The 19,204-nt window shown below is 38.4% G+C and overlaps 1 protein-coding gene across 1 annotated transcript in view; it reads right to left on the bottom strand.

Moving 5' to 3' along the window:
* The window catches only part of LOC128688504 (uncharacterized), a 436,494-nt gene that overhangs the window by 128,157 nt on the left and 289,133 nt on the right, over window positions 1-19,204 (bottom strand). The window contains exons 10-12 of the mRNA XM_070084744.1: window positions 18,765-18,828; window positions 11,864-12,015; window positions 8,618-8,736 (exon numbers count right to left, since the gene is read on the bottom strand). Coding sequence (XP_069940845.1) covers window positions 8,618-8,736; window positions 11,864-12,015; window positions 18,765-18,828 — 335 coding nt within the window. The remainder of the gene's footprint in view (window positions 1-8,617; window positions 8,737-11,863; window positions 12,016-18,764; window positions 18,829-19,204) is intronic.

Raw genomic sequence — 19,204 nt, 5'->3', positions numbered from 1 at the left:
GAAAGGGGGTAAAGCAGCTAGAACTGACGGGATCATGACAGAAATGTTAAAAGCAGGGAAGGATACAGTGTTGGAGTGGTTGGTATTTTTGTTTAATAAATGTATGAAAGAGGGGAAGGTACCTAGAGATTGGCGAAGAGCATGTATAGTCCCTTTATATAAAGGGAAGGGGGACAGAAGAGATTGTAAAAATTATAGAGGAATAAGTTTACTGAGTATACCAGGAAAAGTGTATGGTAGAGTTATAATTGAAAGAATTAGAGTTAAGACAGAATGTAGGATTGTGGATAAGCAAGGAGGTTTTAGAGTAGGTAGGGGATGTGTAGATCAAGTATTTACATTGAAGCATATATGTGAACAGTATTTAGATAAAGGCAGGGAAGTTTTTATTGCATTTATGGATTTAGAAAAGGCATATGACAGAGTGGATAGGGGAGCAATGTGGCATATGCTGCAAGTATATGGAATAGGTGGTAAGTTACTAAATGCTGTAAAGAGTTTTTATGAGGATAGTGAGGCTCAGGTTAGGGTGTGTAGAAGAGAGGGAGACTACTTCCCGGTAAAAGTAGGTCTTAGACAGGGATGTGTAATGTCACCATGGTTGTTTAATATATTTATAGATGGGGTCGTAAAAGAAGTAAATGTTAGGGTGTTCGGGAGAGGGGTGCGATTAAATTATGGGGAATCAAATACAAAATGGGAATTGACACAGTTCCTTTTTGCTGATGATACTGTGCTTATGGGAGATTCTGAAGAAAAATTGCAAAGGTTAGTGGACGAGTTTGGGAGTGTGTGTAAAGGTAGAAAGTTGAAAGTGAACATAGAAAAGAGTAAGGTGATGAGGATATCAAATGATTTAGATAAAGAAAAATTGGATATCAAATTGGGGAGGAGGAGTATGGAAGAAGTGAATGTTTTCAGATACTGTACTTGGGAGTTGACGTGTCGGTGGATGGATTTATGAAGGATGAGGTTAATCATAGAATTGACGAGGGGAAAAAAGGCGAGTGATGCGTTGAGGTATACGAGACAAAAAACATTATCTATGGAGGCAAAGAAGGGAATGTATGAAAGTATAGTAGTACCAACATGCTTATATGGGTGTGAAGCTTGGGTTGTGAATGCAGCAGTGAGGAGGCGGCTGGAGGCAGTGGAGATGTCCTATCCAAGGGCAATGTGTGGTGTAAATATTATGCAGAAAATTCGAAGTGTGGAAATTAGGAGAAGGTGTGGAGTTAATAAAAATATTAGTCAGAGGGGTTGTTGAGGTGGTTTGGTCATTTAGAGAGAATGGATCAAAGTAGAATGACATGGAGAGCATTTAAATCTGTAGGGGAAGGAAGGCGGGGTAGGGGTCGTCCTCGAAAAGGTTGGAAGGAAGGGGTACGGGAGGTTTTGTGGGCGAGGGGCTTGGACTTCCAGCAGGCATGTGTGAGCGTGTTCGATATGAGTGAATGGAGACGAATGGTATTTGGGACCTGACAATCTGTTGGAGTGTAAGCAGGGTAATATTTAGTGAAGAGATTCAGGGAAACCGGTTATTTTTATATAGCCGGACTTGAGTCCTGGAAACGGGAAGTACAATGCCTGCACTCTAAAGGAGGGGTTCAGGATATTGACAGTTTGGAGGGATATGTTGTGTATCTTTATACGTATATGCTTCTAAGCTGTTGTGTTCTGAGCACCTCTGCGAAAACAGTGATTATGTGTGAGTGAGGTGAAAAAGTTGGATGATGATGAAAGTATTTTCTTTTTGGGGATTTTCTTCTTTTTGGGTCACCCTGCCTCGGTGGGAGACAGCAGACTTGTTATAAAAAAAAAAAAAAAAAAAAAAAAAAAAAGACAAGCCTATGGCCAATGATAAGCACCTTCTCAACTAAGCACTAGAAATATTTAAGCTGAATGACTGCCTGCTATTACTGTACACAGTAATAGTGTTTATTTAACCCTTTGAGGATCACCAGGCCCTCTCAGAGACTTGTTCTCAGGGTCGCCAAAATTTCGAAAAAAAAAAAAATTCTTATGAAAAGATAGAGAATCTTTTCCCGATCATAATGACACCAAAAGTATGAAATTTGATGGAAAACTTACGGAATTATGCTCTTGCGAAGTTAGCGGTCTCGACAATGTTTACGCATCTGCGATTTTGCCCACTTTGAGCCCTATTTTCAGCCAATTCCAGTGTACTAGTCAACAATCATAACTATTTCGCTAGAAATCCGTTTTATCTATCGAATGAGTACAAAAAACCACCCATTTAGCGATTTCAACTATTCAATAAAGTGGTCAGAATTTAGCAATTTTGCCAATTTCACACAAATTTCAAAAGATGCCAATTTCCAAATAGGGTCCACAATAAACAAGAAAGACATTCCTGGCACTAAAATAACGTTTCCTCTGTTCATTAGTCACATTCCCACGCCCCTCTTACATTTCTTTTGCTTTCCACTTCGAATTTTTATTCTCACAAAAAATAGAAGATTTACTGTTATGCAGACTACTGTATTAGTGTAGAAATGGTATAAATAATACCAGCGCACTTGTGAAAGGATATTAGATTCACAAGTTGACATGTATTGGATGCCTGGCATGATTTGTTTACTTTTGAAGTTTGGCAAAAATCGAACATTTCTGCTACTTTGAGCTCAATTTCAAGGTTCTTTTCATTGTGAAACCATTCAAAATCATCTCAATTTCTGTAATATGTCTTCCATTCTATAAAATAAGACCAGGAAAACTAGAATACACCCATAAATACCATACGAAAATACAGTGCAAAGTCGCTGTTTTAAACCAAAAACACGGTCAAAGTTTTTTTTTTCTCATTACGCACTGTGTGCTGCAGGATTTTTTTTATGCTGCGCACACTGTCCACATAGACCCATTCTTTCATATGTAGGCCTACCAGCTTTCCCTCACTAGATTTGAGGGCGCTAGAATTTATGCATACTAGTACGTCAAAAACCCTGGTGCGTAAGCCGTACTAGTATGTCGGAAACCCCGAAAGGGTTAAATATATTCAGTCTAAGTTACACATTAAATTGTTTTAGGTGATCACGAACCCAGATAATAATAATGGACTATACACTTATACTCTTTAGTTTAACCCTTTCAGGGTTTCGGACGTACTAGTACAGCTTACGCACCAGGGTTTTTGACTTACAAGTATGCCTAAATTCTAGCTCCCTCAAATCTAGTGAGAGAAAGCTGGTAGGCCTACATATTAAAGAATGGGTCTATGTGGTCAGTGTGCACAGTATAAAAAAAATCCTGCAGCACACAGTGCGTAATGAGAAAAAAAAATAAAACTGACTTTTTGGATTAAAACAGCGACTTTGCACTGTATTTTCCTATGGTATTTATTGTTGTATTCTAGTTTTCCTGGTCTCATTTTATAGAATGGAAGACATATTACAGAAATTGAGATGATCTTAACTGGTTTTACAATGAAAAGTACCTTGAAATTGAGCTCAAAGTAGCAGAAATGTTCGATTTTTACCAAAGTTCAAAAGTAAACAAATCATGCTGAACGTCCAATACACGTCAACTGGTGAGTCTAATGTTCTTTCACAAGTGCGCCAATATTATTTATACCATTTCTACACTAATGCAGTACTCTGCATAACAGTAGATCTTCTATTTTTTGTGAGAATAAAAATTCAAAGTGGAAAGCAAAAGAATGTAAGAGGGGCATGGGGACGTGACTAGTGAACAGAGAAAATGTTATTTTAGTGCCAGGAATGTCTTTCTTGTTTATTCTGGACCCTATTTGGAAATTGGCATCCTTTGAAATTTGTGTGAAATTGGCAAAATTGCTAAATTCTGACCACTGTATTGGATAGTTGAAACTGGTAAATGGGTGGTTTCTTGTACTCATTCGATAGAAAAAATGGAGTTCTAGCGAAATAGTTATGATTTTTGTCGACTAGTACTCTGGAATTGGCCGAAAATAGGGCTCAAAGTGGGCAAAATCGCCTATGCATAAACATCGTAGAGACTGCTAACTTCGTGAGAGCATAATTCCGTAAGTTTTCCATCAAATTTCATACTTTTGGTGACATTATTATCGGGAAAAGATTCTCTATCTTTTCATAAGAATTTTTTTTTTTTTCGAAATTTCGGCGACCCTGAGAACAAGTCTCGGAGAGGGCCTGGTGACCCTGAAAGGGTTAATATGTTTATTATGCACCCCATACCCATCTTGTGGGCGGTAGTCAAAAGATTACAGAGGTACATAATGGGTACAGGGACTGAACCCCAAAGTTAGATTTGGTCACAATCATGACAAGTTACAAGGGTAAATGTGGTCACAATCATTACAAGTTACAAATGTAATGAATCATCTACACATCTATGTATAGCTACAATCACGAACAAATTACAATCTGGAACACTCTACCTGAAAACTCTAGAACTGCAGACACATTCATCACCTTCAAAACTACCGTTAGAAAACATCTTATCTTCCTGATACACCCCGTCAACTAACTACATAAAAACCACCTGGTGGTTCACACTTGCACTCACTCACTCACCCATTTAACTATAAGCACAGAAATACATATCTTAATCTTAAAATAATGATTCCTAACTAGTCACAAGTTTGCCTGTGATACTCCAATATAGAAACTATGTATTGTGCCAAAACAAAATCATTCACATTGCTAAACTCACAAACTAGTATTTAGTCACTTAGTATTTAGTCAACTTACTCCACAACTTGTAATAATTTAGGGTTAAGAATTAATCTAAGTTTGCCCAAAAGGCCTAGCCATGCTAGGTGTTCTAGTGGCCCCCCCTCTGTAATTAGTATTTTATTACATGTAAACCACATAATAACCAAAGTATGTAAACCCCACATTGTAATCCTTATAGAGAATAAACTTTGATTTGATTTGAAGTAATGAGCCATTCACATTTCCACACCTGGTCACAATTGTAATGAGTTATAAGTACAAATATTAACTGTGTCTGTGTCTGTCTGTCACTCTCTCACACTCACACACTGTACACCGTGTATGTCAAGCCCATACTGGAGTATGCAGCACCAGTCTGGAACCCGCACCAGGTCAAGCGCGTTAAGAAATTAGAGAAAGCGCAAAGGTTTGCGACAAGGTTAGTTCCAGAGCTAAGGGGAATTTCCTATGACGACATAGGACATTGGACAGGAGTTCCTCACAAGAGATTAGTGCAAAAGCTAGAGGATCAGGCATGCATAACAGGAAGGGCACTGCAATGGATCAGAGAATATCTGACAGGGAGGCAACAACGAGTCATGGCAAGTGATGAGGTATCACAGTGGGTGCCTGTGACGAGTGGGGTCCCACAGGGGTCAGTCCTAGGAAAAGTTCTATTTTTGGAATATGTGAATGACATGATGGAAGGGATAGACTCAGAAGTGTCCCTGTTCACAGATGATGTGAAGTTAATGAGGAGAATTAAATCAGATGAGGATCAGGCAGGACTACAATGAGACCTGGACAGGCTGGATGCATGGTCCAGCAACTGGCTCCTCTAATTTATCCCCACCAAATGCAAAGTCATGAAGATCGGGGAAGGGTAAAGAAGACTGCAGACAGAGTATAGGCTAGGCAGCCAAAGACTGCAAACTTCACTCAACGAGAAAGATCTTGGGCGAGTATATTACCGAGCACGTCTCTGGAAGCACACATCAACCAGATTACTGCTGCAGCATATGGGCGCCTAGCAAACCTGAGAATAGCGTTCCGATACCTCAGTAAGGAATTGTTCAAGACTCTGTACACCATGTACATCAGGCCCATACTGGAGTATGCAGCACCAGTTTGAAACCCACACTTGGCCAAGCATGTCAAGAAATTAGAGAAAGTGTAAAGGTTTGCAACCAGACTAGTTCCAGAGCTAAGGGAATGTCCTACAAAGAAAGATCAAGGGAAATCGGCCTAACGACACTGGAGGACAGGAGGGTTAGGGGAGACATGATAACGACATACAAAATAATGCGAAGAATAGATAAGGTGGACAGAGACAGGATGTTCCAGAGATGGGACACAGAAACAAGGGGTCAAAATTGGTAGTTGAAGACTCAGACAAGTCAAAGGGATGTTGGGAAGTATTTCTTCAGTCACAGAGTTGTCAGGAAGTGGAATAGTTTGGCAGGTGATGTAGTGGAGGCAGGAACCATACATAGTTTTCAGATGAGGTATGATAAAGCTCATGAGCAGGGAGAGAGAGAGGACCTAGCAGCAACCAGAGAAGAGGCGGAGCCAGGAGCTGAGTACTGACCCCTGCAACCACAATTAGGTGAGTACAAACACACACCAGCACGCTAATAGGCGAGTACGTACACACACACACACACACACACACACACACACACACATGGTAATGCTTTATTTACAGTGAGCAAAGATGGCATATTCAGAGCAGCAAGAGCAGGGTTAGCTACTGAGCAAGATACTCAGAAATCAATCAGTTAATCAAGCATTTATAAATTTAACATAAATTTATTAGAAATATTATCTAATTAGATGTATGCCAAATGACAACGCATCTGTTTCTCGCTAAGCAGATGGAGAGCCAAGCTTCTACCACTCCTTGCACTTCATGAATGAGCCCCCCCCCCCCCCCAGAGTTTAGAATTTAACATAAATAAAAAATACAGAAATATCAAAAGAACAGCATCATATATTCAAGTTTTACCAGTGGGCATAACTTTATAATGTGAACCTTACCAGGATGTTTAACTGATAATCAAATAATTGGAAGTTGAAGACTCAGATGAGTCAAAGGGATGTTACAAAGTATTTCTTCAGTCACAGAGTTGTCAGGAAGTCGAACAGTGGAATAGGAGGCGATCAAACTGACTTGAATAACTATAGACCAATATCTAACCTACCTCTGCTCTCTAAAATCTTTGAAAAATTAATTCATAGACAGATCTATTCCTACCTCATCTCACACAACATACTAAAACCCTGTCAGTTTGGATTCAGGACTAATAAAAGTACAAATGATGCTATTATACACATGCTAAAACTAATATACACTGCTCTCAAGAAGAAAGAAGTCCCACTTGGAATCTTCATTGATTTACGTAAAGCTTTTGATAAAGCTGACCATTATTTGCTGCACATTAAATTAACACACTATGCTATAAGAGGGCGTTCCCTCGACACCTAAAGTCATACCTTAGTAACAGAAGCCAATATGTGTACACAAATGGAGTAAATTCTTCCACTCAACCAATTACAGTCAGTGTCCCACAAGGAAGTGTCCTTGGCCCACTCCTCTTTCTCATTTACACCAATGACCTACCAAATGCATCACAACTACTGAAACCCATATTATTTGCAGATGACACAACATACGTCTTCTCTCACCCAAACCCAGTCATACTGGCTAACACTGTTAATGCCAAACTGCAGAAAATATCTACCTGGATAATGACAAATAAGCTTACCCTCAATACTGACAAAGCCTATTTCATTCTGTTTGGAAACAGAGCTGCAAATGTTCCACTAAACATAACGCTAAACGGATCACCCATCACAAGACTCGCAGAGAGAAAATTCCTAGGAATCCACCTTGACAGCAGTCTCAAATTCCAGACACACATACAACTAATTTCTAAGAAAATCTACAAGACAGTAGGCATACTATCAAAGATATGGTACTATGTTCCACAATCAGCTCTCCTTGCACTGTATCATTCACTCATATACCCTTATCTCACATATGGAATTTGTGCATGGGGATCAACCATATTAAATCACCTAAGACCCCTAATAACCCAGCAAAAGGCTGCAGTCAGAATGATAAATTCCCACTCCCAACAGCATACTCCACCAATATTCAAAAATCTAAAACTGCTCACCGTTAAGAACATCCATACTTATTTGTGTGCCTACTACATACATAGAACACTACACTCAAACATAAACCCTTCACTCAAACTTCACTAACCTTAACAGGACACACGACCACAATACAAGACACAGATCTCTTTTTGATGTGCCCCGTGTCCATATCTCACTGTGTAAAAACTTTTTGCACATAAAGGGCCCCAAAATTTGGAATTCATTACCAGTAAATACTAAAGTAACCAGGTCTGATCACCAATTTAAGCCTCTTCTCAAAAACCACCTACTCACCCTAAACTAAATACCCAATACTCAATATTTACCTTTTCCAAAAATCTCCCAATTACCTAAATCTTAAAACTTCAAATCTAGAACCCCAAAGTTCACACATTATTAATACTACAAAACAAATACTGCCCAAAACAACACTGCCTTGCCCAAAACATTCTCATACTGTAGACTATTTTCTACAACCCATAATGTTATATTCCCATAATATAATTTCAATATTCATTATTGAAACTATTGTAATTAGAGTAAAATTACTGTCTACTATAAAGAAAAAAAAAGATGTACAACTTAGACAAACTATGATCAATTTCTTTAGTATTAAGTAGTCTGTAAGCCATTAAATTATGTCTGCCCATAATGCCTAGGGATGATAGTGGCTCTCTTTGCACTGCAATTCATTATTGTAATTTCATAATCTTAATGTAATCTTGCAAAGAAATAAAATTTGTTTGTTTGTTAATTAACTTGGATATGGCAAGACTTACTGTCCTGTGCACCCTCAACAATACGCCGCTGGTACCTCCTACTGGGCATTCTGGTGAACTCTGGTTGTGTCCGTGAGCCTAGCTTAGCATCTTGTACTGCTTCCTTTTCTGTTCGACCACTGCAAAACAAATTACGCAGGTCAAAAGAAAAACTGCAAAAGAAACATTGCATATACTGCAAAGTGAATTTTGAAACATGAAGTAAGAAATTTCTAGCATTTAGTAAGCAGGTGATGAATTCAATTAGTTAAATGCTCTATAATTTCTGACTAGTGCTTATGTTAAGATTTCTGGTCTATTAACTGTTAGATGCACCAGATTCCAAACTGGTGAAAAAATCTGGAGATGGAAAAGGCTAAAACAAATCTTTCTCATTTACATCAATGACTCCCTAATGCTTCTAAACTACTTAAACCTGTTCTTTTTTGCAGATGACACTACATACTTATATCTTCTCTCACCCAAATTAAACCATACTTAGAAACACTGTAAATGATGAGCTACTAAAAATATCCACTTGGATGATGACCAACAAACTTACTCTTAATATTGACAAAACCTACTTCATACTGTTTGGAAACAGCTGCAAATATTCAGCTAAACATACTAATAAATGGTTCCCCCATTTTAAAACACGCTGATGGAAAATTTCTAGGGCTCCACATTGACAGCTGTCTTAAATTTCAGACCCCACATACAGCATATCTCCAAAAAAAAAAATCTCCAAAACAGTAGGCCCTAAGATCTGGAATTCATTGCCTGAACATACAAAAGGGTCCCTGCCTGCACACAAATTCAAGGCTCTGCTTAAAAATCACCTCATCTCCCAAAATTAACAAAACACTATATATTATCGCCACAATCAACTCAATAATTTCCAAATATTATAAGATTATTTAAAAAATAAAATGGTCTCAATCTTATTATGTAATCAATCAATTACAGTACTTGTTAATTCAATTACTGCTAAACCATTACTACCTCTGTTGAAACAAAAAAACAATGTTCAATTCGAACCAACTATGAAATACGTACATGCCTAGCATTAAGTAGTCTGTTAAGCATTAAGTTTAGTCTGCCTGAAATGCCCTGGTATGATAATGACTTTCTTTGTACTTAGCAAGTCAAAATTGCAATTACACACTGTAAACTATGCAAAGAAATAAAATCCTTATTCCTTATAGTGGATGGTTGTAGCTACAAGTTGATGTAAGATACATGCCAACAGGAAATTTCTAAATAAAGTTATAACTAATTTAGTATTTGTTTTCATAACATCAATTATTCCCAAGTACAAATTAGTAAAATTCTTATCAAAATCATTTTTTTTGGAACAAGACCTAAATATTATTTACAAAACTGACATCTGACATCACCAAGACACTGTGCAGAGTGAGAGTGTCTCAAGCTTCAACATTAAGATCTCATAAAAATTCTCAGTTGGCTCAAAATGCCTTTAACACCTTCCAGAATCTCCAAACCTAAGGAAGAGTTACTATGATCCACTTCTCACATCTCATTTTTATTCTAAAACAAAATTTTCTAAATTTAAACATTTGTACCCATTTTTTTTATTTCAGCAACTGCTCATTAAACATTATTACCATTCATTTTGTTCTCATTCTTTTGGATACATTCGATTTAATTCCTCAAACAGATTCAAACTCGTCCATCAACTTCATTAATCAATTCTAGGGAAATCAGCCTGAAGTTTACTGCATTATTAATCAATCATTTCTTAACATCTGCATTACACCCAATCATATTCAATTAAACTTACTAAAATTCTCCTTTTTCTTCTGGTAATGCAGCCCCTTGATCCAGACACTGGTAACCTTCAACACTCTTTGCTACAGAGGAAGGTTTCTAACACTCTTTCCAAGATACTATATTTAAATTAAATGTTAAGGATTAGAAGCACAGTGGACCCCCGACATTCGATGGCATCGACATTCGATAAATCCGATATTTGATGCATTTTAACAAAAATTTCGCCTCGACATTCAATACGATTCGTACGAGACGTGTCCACGTGTGGCCTGAACTGCCTCGTGTGTGCCAGTGTTTACAAGCCAGCCAGTGTGTGTGCATCTAAGGATACATTCGGTATATTCCATATTATCACTGTTTTTGGTGCTTGTTTTTGCAAAATAAGTAACCATGGGCCCCAAGAAAGCTTCTAGTGCCAACCCTTCGAGAAAAAAGGCACTAATGACTATTGAAATGAAGAAAGAGATAATTGCAAAGTACGAAAGTGGAGTGCGTGTGTCGGAGTGCATGATGATTTGGTAAAGAAATTGCCTGCAACTAGTGGTGATGAGAGTGAATTTAAGGCCAGCAAAGGTTAGTTTGAAAGATTTAAGAATCGTAGTGGCATACACAGTGTGGTAAGGCATGGTGAGGCTGCCAGTTCAAGTCCTAATGGAAGGGGATTCCCCTTCTAAACACTAACACCATCCACACTCTCCCCTCCTCCCTTCCCATCAATCACCACCAGATCTTCATTAACCCGTAACGGTCCAAACGTACATGTACGTTTTTTCAACATTTGAAAATATGTAAAAGAAGTAGATCTTCTTTTTGTTTTTTACATTTAAAAATGTGTAAAAAACTTTGATCTACTTTTTTTTTTTATTTGAAAATATGTAAAAAAACATAGATCTACTTTTATAGCACTACACGTGAATGTAGATCTGCTTGGACCGTTTATGGGTTAAGTGTCTATTATTTTATTGTTATTAATCTATTGTTATTGTTGTTATTGTAATTATTCTATTGCATTAAACTTAATATTTCATGTGGTAAATTTTTTTTTTTCATACTTTTGGGTGTCTTGCACAGATTAATTTGATTTCCATTATTTCTTATGGGGAAAATTAATTCGACTTTCGATATTTTCGACATTCGATGAGCTCTCAGGAATGGATTAATATCGAATGTCAGGGGTCCACTGTATTAAACAAACTAATTTTACAGGTAATATGAAAGAAAACTTTCAGCTAACATATTTTATATACAGAAACAATGTACAGTATACTGTACACAAACTTTTTTTTTTTTTTAACTGCTGACCGTCTCCCACCGAGGCAGGGTGAAAAGGATACACTTTCACCCTCATTCACACTATCACATATTCCCATTAAATTCCCTTGTCAATCCTCACAGCAATCAATTAATGAAACTTCAATTTTCAGTAATTAGTGGTATCTAGACCTGTCTCGCCAGACACATGGATCGTACCTGTACCTGAACTTGGAGCCGAGGGAGAAGATAGCAGCTGGAGAGTTGCCCGAGGCCTGTGTCAGCCTGAAGAATGCATGATGCTCTACACAGCATTGCCACAAGTGCTTACATGCTGCCTTACTTGGCGTCTCAAACCCATAAGTGTTCTCAGAATTCTGTGTGAGAGGTGAAAAAATAAACTGATAATGTGAGCTACAAACAGTACCTGAAATGGGGTAGAGAATGAAATAAGTAAGAAATTGGTTGGAGTAATAAGAACAGCAAGAGGAAGAATAACTATTATGAAAAGCTGGCAAAAATGCTAGACATATTTTTTTTTTTATTATCACACTGGCCGATTCCCACCAAGGCAGGGTGGCCCGAAAAAGAAAAACTTTCACCATCATTCACTCCATCACTGTCTTGCCAGAAGGGTGCTTTACACTACAGTTTTTAAACTGCAACATTAACACCCCTCCTTCAGAGTGCAGGCACTGTACTTCCCATCTCCAGGACTCAAGTCCGGCCTGCCGGTTTCCCTGAACCCCTTCATAAATGTTACTTTGCTCACACTCCAACAGCACGTAAAGTATTAAAAACCATTTGTCTCCATTCACTCCTATCAAACACGCTCACGCATGCCTGCTGGAAGTCCAAGCCCCTCGCACACAAAACCTCCTTTACCCCCTCCCTCCAACCTTTCCTAGGCCGACCCCTACCCCGCCTTCCTTCCACTACAGACTGATACACTCTTGAAGTCATTCTGTTTCGCTCCATTCTCTCTACATGTCCGAACCACCTCAACAACCCTTCCTCAGCCCTCTGGACAACAGTTTTGGTAATTCCGCACTTCCTCCTAACTTCCAAACTACGAATTCTCTGCATTATATTCACACCACACACATTGCCCTCAGACATGACATCTCCACTGCCTCCAGCCTTCTCCTCGCTGCAACATTCATCACCCATGCTTCACACCCATATAAGAGCGTTGGTAAAACTATACTCTCATACATTCCCCTCTTTGCCTCCAAGGACAAAGTTCTTTGTCTCCACAGACTCCTAAGTGCACCACTCACCCTTTTCCCCTCATCAATTCTATGATTCACCTCATCTTTCATACACCCATCCGCTGACACGTCCACTCCCAAATATCTGAATACATTCACCTCCTCCATACTCTCTCCCTCCAATCTGATATCCAATCTTTCATCACCTAATCTTTTTGTTATCCTCATAACCTTACTCTTTCCTGTATTCACTTTTAATTTTCTTCTTTTGCATACCCTACTAAATTCATCCACCAATCTCTGCAACTTCTCTTCAGAATCTCCCAAGAGCACAGTGTCATCAGCAAAGAGCAACTGTGACAACTCCCACTTTATGTGTGATTCTTTATCTTTTAACTCCACGCCTCTTGCCAAGACCCTCGCATTTACTTCTCTTACAACCCCATCTACAAACATATTAAACAACCACAGTGACATCACACATCCTTGTCTAAGGCCTACTTTTACTGGAAAATAATTTCCCTCTTTCCTACATACTCTAACTTGAGCCTCACTATCCTCATAAAAACTCTTCACTGCTTTCAGCAACCTACCTCCTACACCATACACCTGCAACATCTGCCACATTGCCCCCCTATCCACCCTGTCATACGCCTTTTCCAAATCCATAAATGCCACAAAGACCTCTTTAGCCTTATCTAAATAGTAGACACATTTTCATTATATTAATTATTCCTATAATATTACTCAGAGGAAGAAACTGATGTAGAAAAAAACATATACAAGGCAAAACAGTGTAATATAATGCTGCTGTTTTGGAGAAGCCTGACTTGCATGTTGTGGAAATACTATGGTCAGCTCTTGCAAACCTGGTCTATATATATTTTTTTTTTTTTTTTTGCAAATATGATTAAAAATTTACATCCAAAATTGCACAACGTGTAGTATGAAAGCCATTCCACAAGCTATTCAATTTTGGATGTACTTTTTCAGTTGTATTTTACACATAATCACACTATGTAAAAATGCTTTATAAAAGAGGTGACTATGTCCAAGTGAAGCTGAGAGTTCTGTAAGATCTGCATCTTAGTCAAGTGATAAAATAATGTGTGTGAATGACACTTATTGAATCTACAATTAATAAAAGGAAAAAATTAATAAAAGATTACAAGATACATTTATGTTAAGAGATTGTTCAACATTTATAATTTCTTACAAGGAAAGGCCCTTTATTCTGCAAAGAATTTTGGGCAGACTAAAATTAGAACTTAAAATTACATAGTATACTTTACACTGATTACCTAAAGGTAGTTATGCAAATGCTAAGTTTAACATATGCAACTAAGTTGTTTAAAGGTAAGATTATCAAATACAATGATTGTTCTGAGTAACATAATTCTGCCTATTTAAGAAGGAAATATTAAAATGAAGAGAGACGTTATGTCAAAGGAAGCCATGCATTTATTCCCAAAGTTTATATGTACTAAGACATGGAATCTCCTGAATGTTCCATGTGGAAAGTGGACAGGAGTCACGACAAATGTTTTGCAAGGAAGCTTGCATATCAGCGAGGAGGCATTCCCTCTACCACAGATGATAGGCCATAGAGGAATATTTCAGCATGGCAATGATTAGTCCCCTCAGTGCTGTGCTAGCTCAGCTGACCTTGCTACAGTTCACCTTACTTCATGTGTACCTTTGTCTATAGCATAAACCTCTGTTTCTCATATCCCATGTATATTTGGAGTAACCGAGGTCCCAAGACCAAAATATATCTAAAATAAAACATAGTATGTTGAACCTCAACATAATGGCTCAGGGCAGACCAAAATGTAGTACATAGTCTGTCTCATAAACACGCTGGATAACAGGTATATCTTGCTACTTCTACTTACACTTAGGTCACACTACACAGGCATGCACATGCATATACTATATACATACACACATCTATGGTTTTTCTTCTTTTAATTAATAGCTCTTGTTCTTGTTCTTGTTTTTTTCTCTCTACTGCCCATGGGGAAATGGAAAAGAATCTTTCCTCCGTAAGCCATGCGTGTCGTATGAGGCGACTAAAATGCCGGGAGCAATGGGCTAGAAACCCCTTCTGTACACATTTACTAAAAATGAGAAGAATAACTTTATAAAACTGGGATGCTTGAATGTGCGTGGATGTAGTGCGGATGATAAGAAAGAGATGATTGCCGATGTTATGAATGAAAAGAAGTTGGATGTCCTAGCCCAAAGCGAAACAAAGCTGAAGGGGGTAGTTTCAGTGGGAAGAAATAAATGGGATTAAGTCAGGAGTATCTGAGAGAGTTAGATCTAAGGAAGGGGTAGCAATAATGTTGAAGGAATAGTTATGGAATGAGAAGAGGGAATATAAATGTGTAAATTCAAGGATTATATGGATTAAAATAAGGGTCAGATGTGAAAAGTGGGTCATAATAAGGATGTAAGCACCTGGAGAAGAGAGGAGTGTAGAGGAGAGAGAGAGAGATTTTGGGAGATGTTAAGCAAATGTATAGGACCCTCTGAACCAAGCGAGAGAGTAATTGTCGTAGGGGACCTAAATGCCGAAGTAGGATAAACATTTAGAGAGGGTGTGGTAGGTAAGTTTGGGGTGCCAGGTGTAAATGGTAATGGGAGCCCTTTGATTGAACTTTGTATAGAAAGGGGTTTAGTTATAGGTAATACGTATTTTAAGAAAAAGAGGATAAATAAGTATACAAGATATGATGTAGGGCGTAATGACAGTAGTTTGTTGGACTATGTATTGGTAGATAAAAGACTGTTGAGTAGACTTCAGGATGTACATCTTTATAGAGGGACCACAGATATATCCGATCACTTTCTAGTTGTAGCTACAGTGAGAGTAAAAGATAGATGGAATACAAGGAAAATAGAGGCACCAAGTAAGAGAGGTGAAGGTGTATAAACTAAAAGAGGAGGCAGTTAGGATAAGATATAAACAACTATTGGAGGATAGATGGGCTAGTGAGAGTATAGGCACTGGGGTCGAAGATGTATGGGGTAGGTTTAAGAATGTAGTGTTAAGATTGTTCAGCAGAAGTTTGTGGTTACAGTAAAGTGGGTGCAGGAGGAAAGAAAAGTGATTGGTGGAATGATGTAAAGACAGTAGTAAGGGAGAAAAAGTTAACATATGAGAGGTTTTTACAAAGTAGAAGTGATGCAAGGAGGGAAGAGTATATGGAGAGAAAAAGAGAGGTTAATAGAGTGGTGAAGCAATCTAAAACGAGAGCAAATGAGAGAGTGGGCGAGACTTTATCAACCAATTTTGTTGAAAACAAGAAAAAGTTTTGGAGTGAGATTAATAAGTTGAGGAAGCCTAGGGAACAAATGGATTTGACAGTTAAAAATTGGAGAGGAGAGTTATTAAATGGATATTTAAAGGTATCGGGAAGATGGAGTGAGGAAGAGCCAGTTGTGAGTGTGGGGGAAATTTGTGAGGCAGTGGGTAGAATGAAAGGGGGTAAGGCAGCTGGAATTGATGGGATAAAGATAGAAATGTTAAAAGCAGGTGGGGATGTAGTTTTAGAGTGGTTGGTTCTATTATTTAATAAATGTATGGAAGAGGGTAAAGTACTGTACCTAGGGATTGGCAGAGAGCATGCATAGTTCCTTTGTATAAAGGCAAAGGGGATAAAGGAGAGTGCAAAAATTATAGAAGTAGTCTGTTGAGTATACCTGGTAAAGTGTATGGTAGAGTTATTACTGAAAGAATTAAGAGTAAGATGGAGAGTAGGATAGCAGATGAACAAGGAGGCTTTAGGAAAGGTAGGGGGTGTGAGGACCAGGTGTTTACAGTGAAACATGTAAGTGAACAGTATTTAGATAAGGCTAAAGAAGTTTTTGTGGCATTTATGGATTTGGAAAAGGGATATGACATGGTGGATAGGGGGGCAATGTGGCAGATGTTGCAGGTGTGTATGGTATAGGAGGTAGGTTACTGAAATCAGTGAAGAGTTTTTACGAGGATAGTGAGGCTCAGGTTAGAGTATGTAGGAGAGAGGGAGATTATTTCCCAGTAAAAGTAGGCCTTAGACAAGAATGTGTGATGTCACCGTGGTTGTTCATTATATTTATAGATGGGGTTGTAAGAGAAGTGAATGTGAGGGTCTTGGCAAGAAGTGTGGAGTTAAAAGATAAAGAATCACACAAAGTGGGAGTTGTCACAGTTGCTCTTTGCTGATGACTGCTTTTGAGAGATTCTCAAGAGAAGTTGCAGAAGTCGATGGATGAATTTGGTAGGGTATGTAAATGAAGAAAATTAAAAGTGAATATAGGAAAGAGTAAGGTGATGAGGATAAAAAGATTAGGTGACGAAAGAGTGGATATCAGATTGGAGGGAGAGAGTATGGAGGAGGTGAATGTATTCAGATATCTGGGAGTGGACGTGTCAGCGGATGGGTCTATGAAAGATGAGGTGAATCATAGAATTGATGAGGGGAAAAGGGTGAGTGGTGCACTTAGGAGTCTGTGGAGACAAAGAACTTTGTCCTTGGAGGCAAAGACGGGAATGTATGAGAGTATAGTTTTACCAACGCTCTTATATGGGTGTGAAGCATGGGTGATGAATGTTGCAGCGAGGAGAAGGCTGGAGGCAGTGGAGGTGTCATGTCTGAGGGCAATGTGCGTGGTGTGAATATAATGCAGAGAATTCGTAGTTTGGAAGTTAGGAGGAGGTGCGGGATTACCAAAACTGTTGTCCAGAGGGCTGAGGAAGGGTTGTTGAGGTGGTTCGGACATGTAGAGAGAATGGAGCAAAACAAGAGTGACTTCAAGAGTGTATCAGTCTGTAGTGGAAGGAAGGCGGGGTAGGGGTCGGCCTAGGAAAGGTTGGAGGGAGGGGGTAAAGGAGGTTTTGTGTGCGAGGGGCTTGGACTTCCAGCAGGCATGCGTGAGCGTGTTTGATAGGAGTGAATGGAGACAAATGGTTTTTAATACTTGACGTGCTGTTGGAGTGTGAGCAAAGTAACATTTATGAAGGGGTTCAGGGAAACCGGCAGGCCGGACTTGAGTCCTGGAGATGGGAAGTACAGTGCCTGCACTCTGAAGGAGGGGTGTTAATGTTGCAGTTTAAAAACTGTAGTGTAAAGCACCCTTCTGGCAAGACAGTGATGGAGTGAATGATGGTGAAAGTTTTTCTTTTTCGGGCCACCCTGCCTTGGTGGGAATCGGCCGATGTGTTAATAAAAATAATAAACGTTAGTTTTGAATATTTTTTTTTAACTGAAATGGACATGTTCAAGGCAGCATGATCCCTCAGAAAAGTCACCTTCGTTCATTCAACTGCTGTTTTCCTATATTTCCCTGCATTGTTATTAAGCAAAATATATTGTACTGTCAAGGACCCCAGTGGAAATAAGTTACTTTGACTTTCTTGGGTTATCCTAGGTAATCTATACATATGCTAATATGTATGAAAATTTATCTATATTTATGTGTACCTGAATACACTTAAGATAAGATAAGATAAGATAAGATTTCGTTCGGATTTTTAACCCCGGAGGGTTAGCCACCCAGGATAACCCAAGAAAGTCAGTGCGTCATCGAGGACTGTCTAACTTATTTCCATTGGGGTCCTTAATCTTGTCCCCCAGGATGCGACCCACACCAGTCGACTAACACCCAGGTACCTATTTGCTGCTAGGTGAACAGGACAACAGGTGTAAGGAAACGTGTCGAAATGTTTCCACCCGCCGGGAATCGAACCCGGGCCCTCCGTGTGTGAAGCGGGAGCTTTAGCCACCAGGCCACCGGGCCACTTACTAAACTTGACATAGTTTGGACAAGTACCAGAAATACTAGAGTATTAATTATTTTCAAATTTCACCTATATAATTTAAGTGTGTGTTTGTGGCAGTTGGTGGGAGCACTGTGTACTAACTTACATTCTTGTCTCGTACACGAAGCATGAAGAAGCGACCACGGAAGTACACTTTGGATATTCTGGGCCTGCAAAACAACACTTTATTAACTTTGTATTGTATGCAAAACAAATAATCAATTAGCTAAGTATTTATGAACTATACTTGTAAAAATAACTCGTGAAAGGAATTTTAACAATTAATATACTATGTAAACTCAACCTGCAATCCTGATATATATATATATATATATATATATATATATATATATATATATATATATATATAGATATATATATATATATATATATATATATATATATTTATTTATTTATTTATTTATTTCACGATTTAGTTTGACACAAACTTATTGTAAATATCTTTCTAGAAATCTCTGGTAGCAACTCAATTGAACTTTTATAAATTCACGACATTCCACTCAATATTTACATAAAATATGACTC

This window comes from Cherax quadricarinatus, chromosome 13, assembly GCF_038502225.1.
Source record: "Cherax quadricarinatus isolate ZL_2023a chromosome 13, ASM3850222v1, whole genome shotgun sequence".
In the NCBI taxonomy this organism is placed as follows: domain Eukaryota; kingdom Metazoa; phylum Arthropoda; class Malacostraca; order Decapoda; family Parastacidae; genus Cherax; species Cherax quadricarinatus.
The sequence above is the reverse complement of the archived record's forward strand: the minus strand, read 5'-3'. Positions and strand labels throughout refer to the sequence as shown.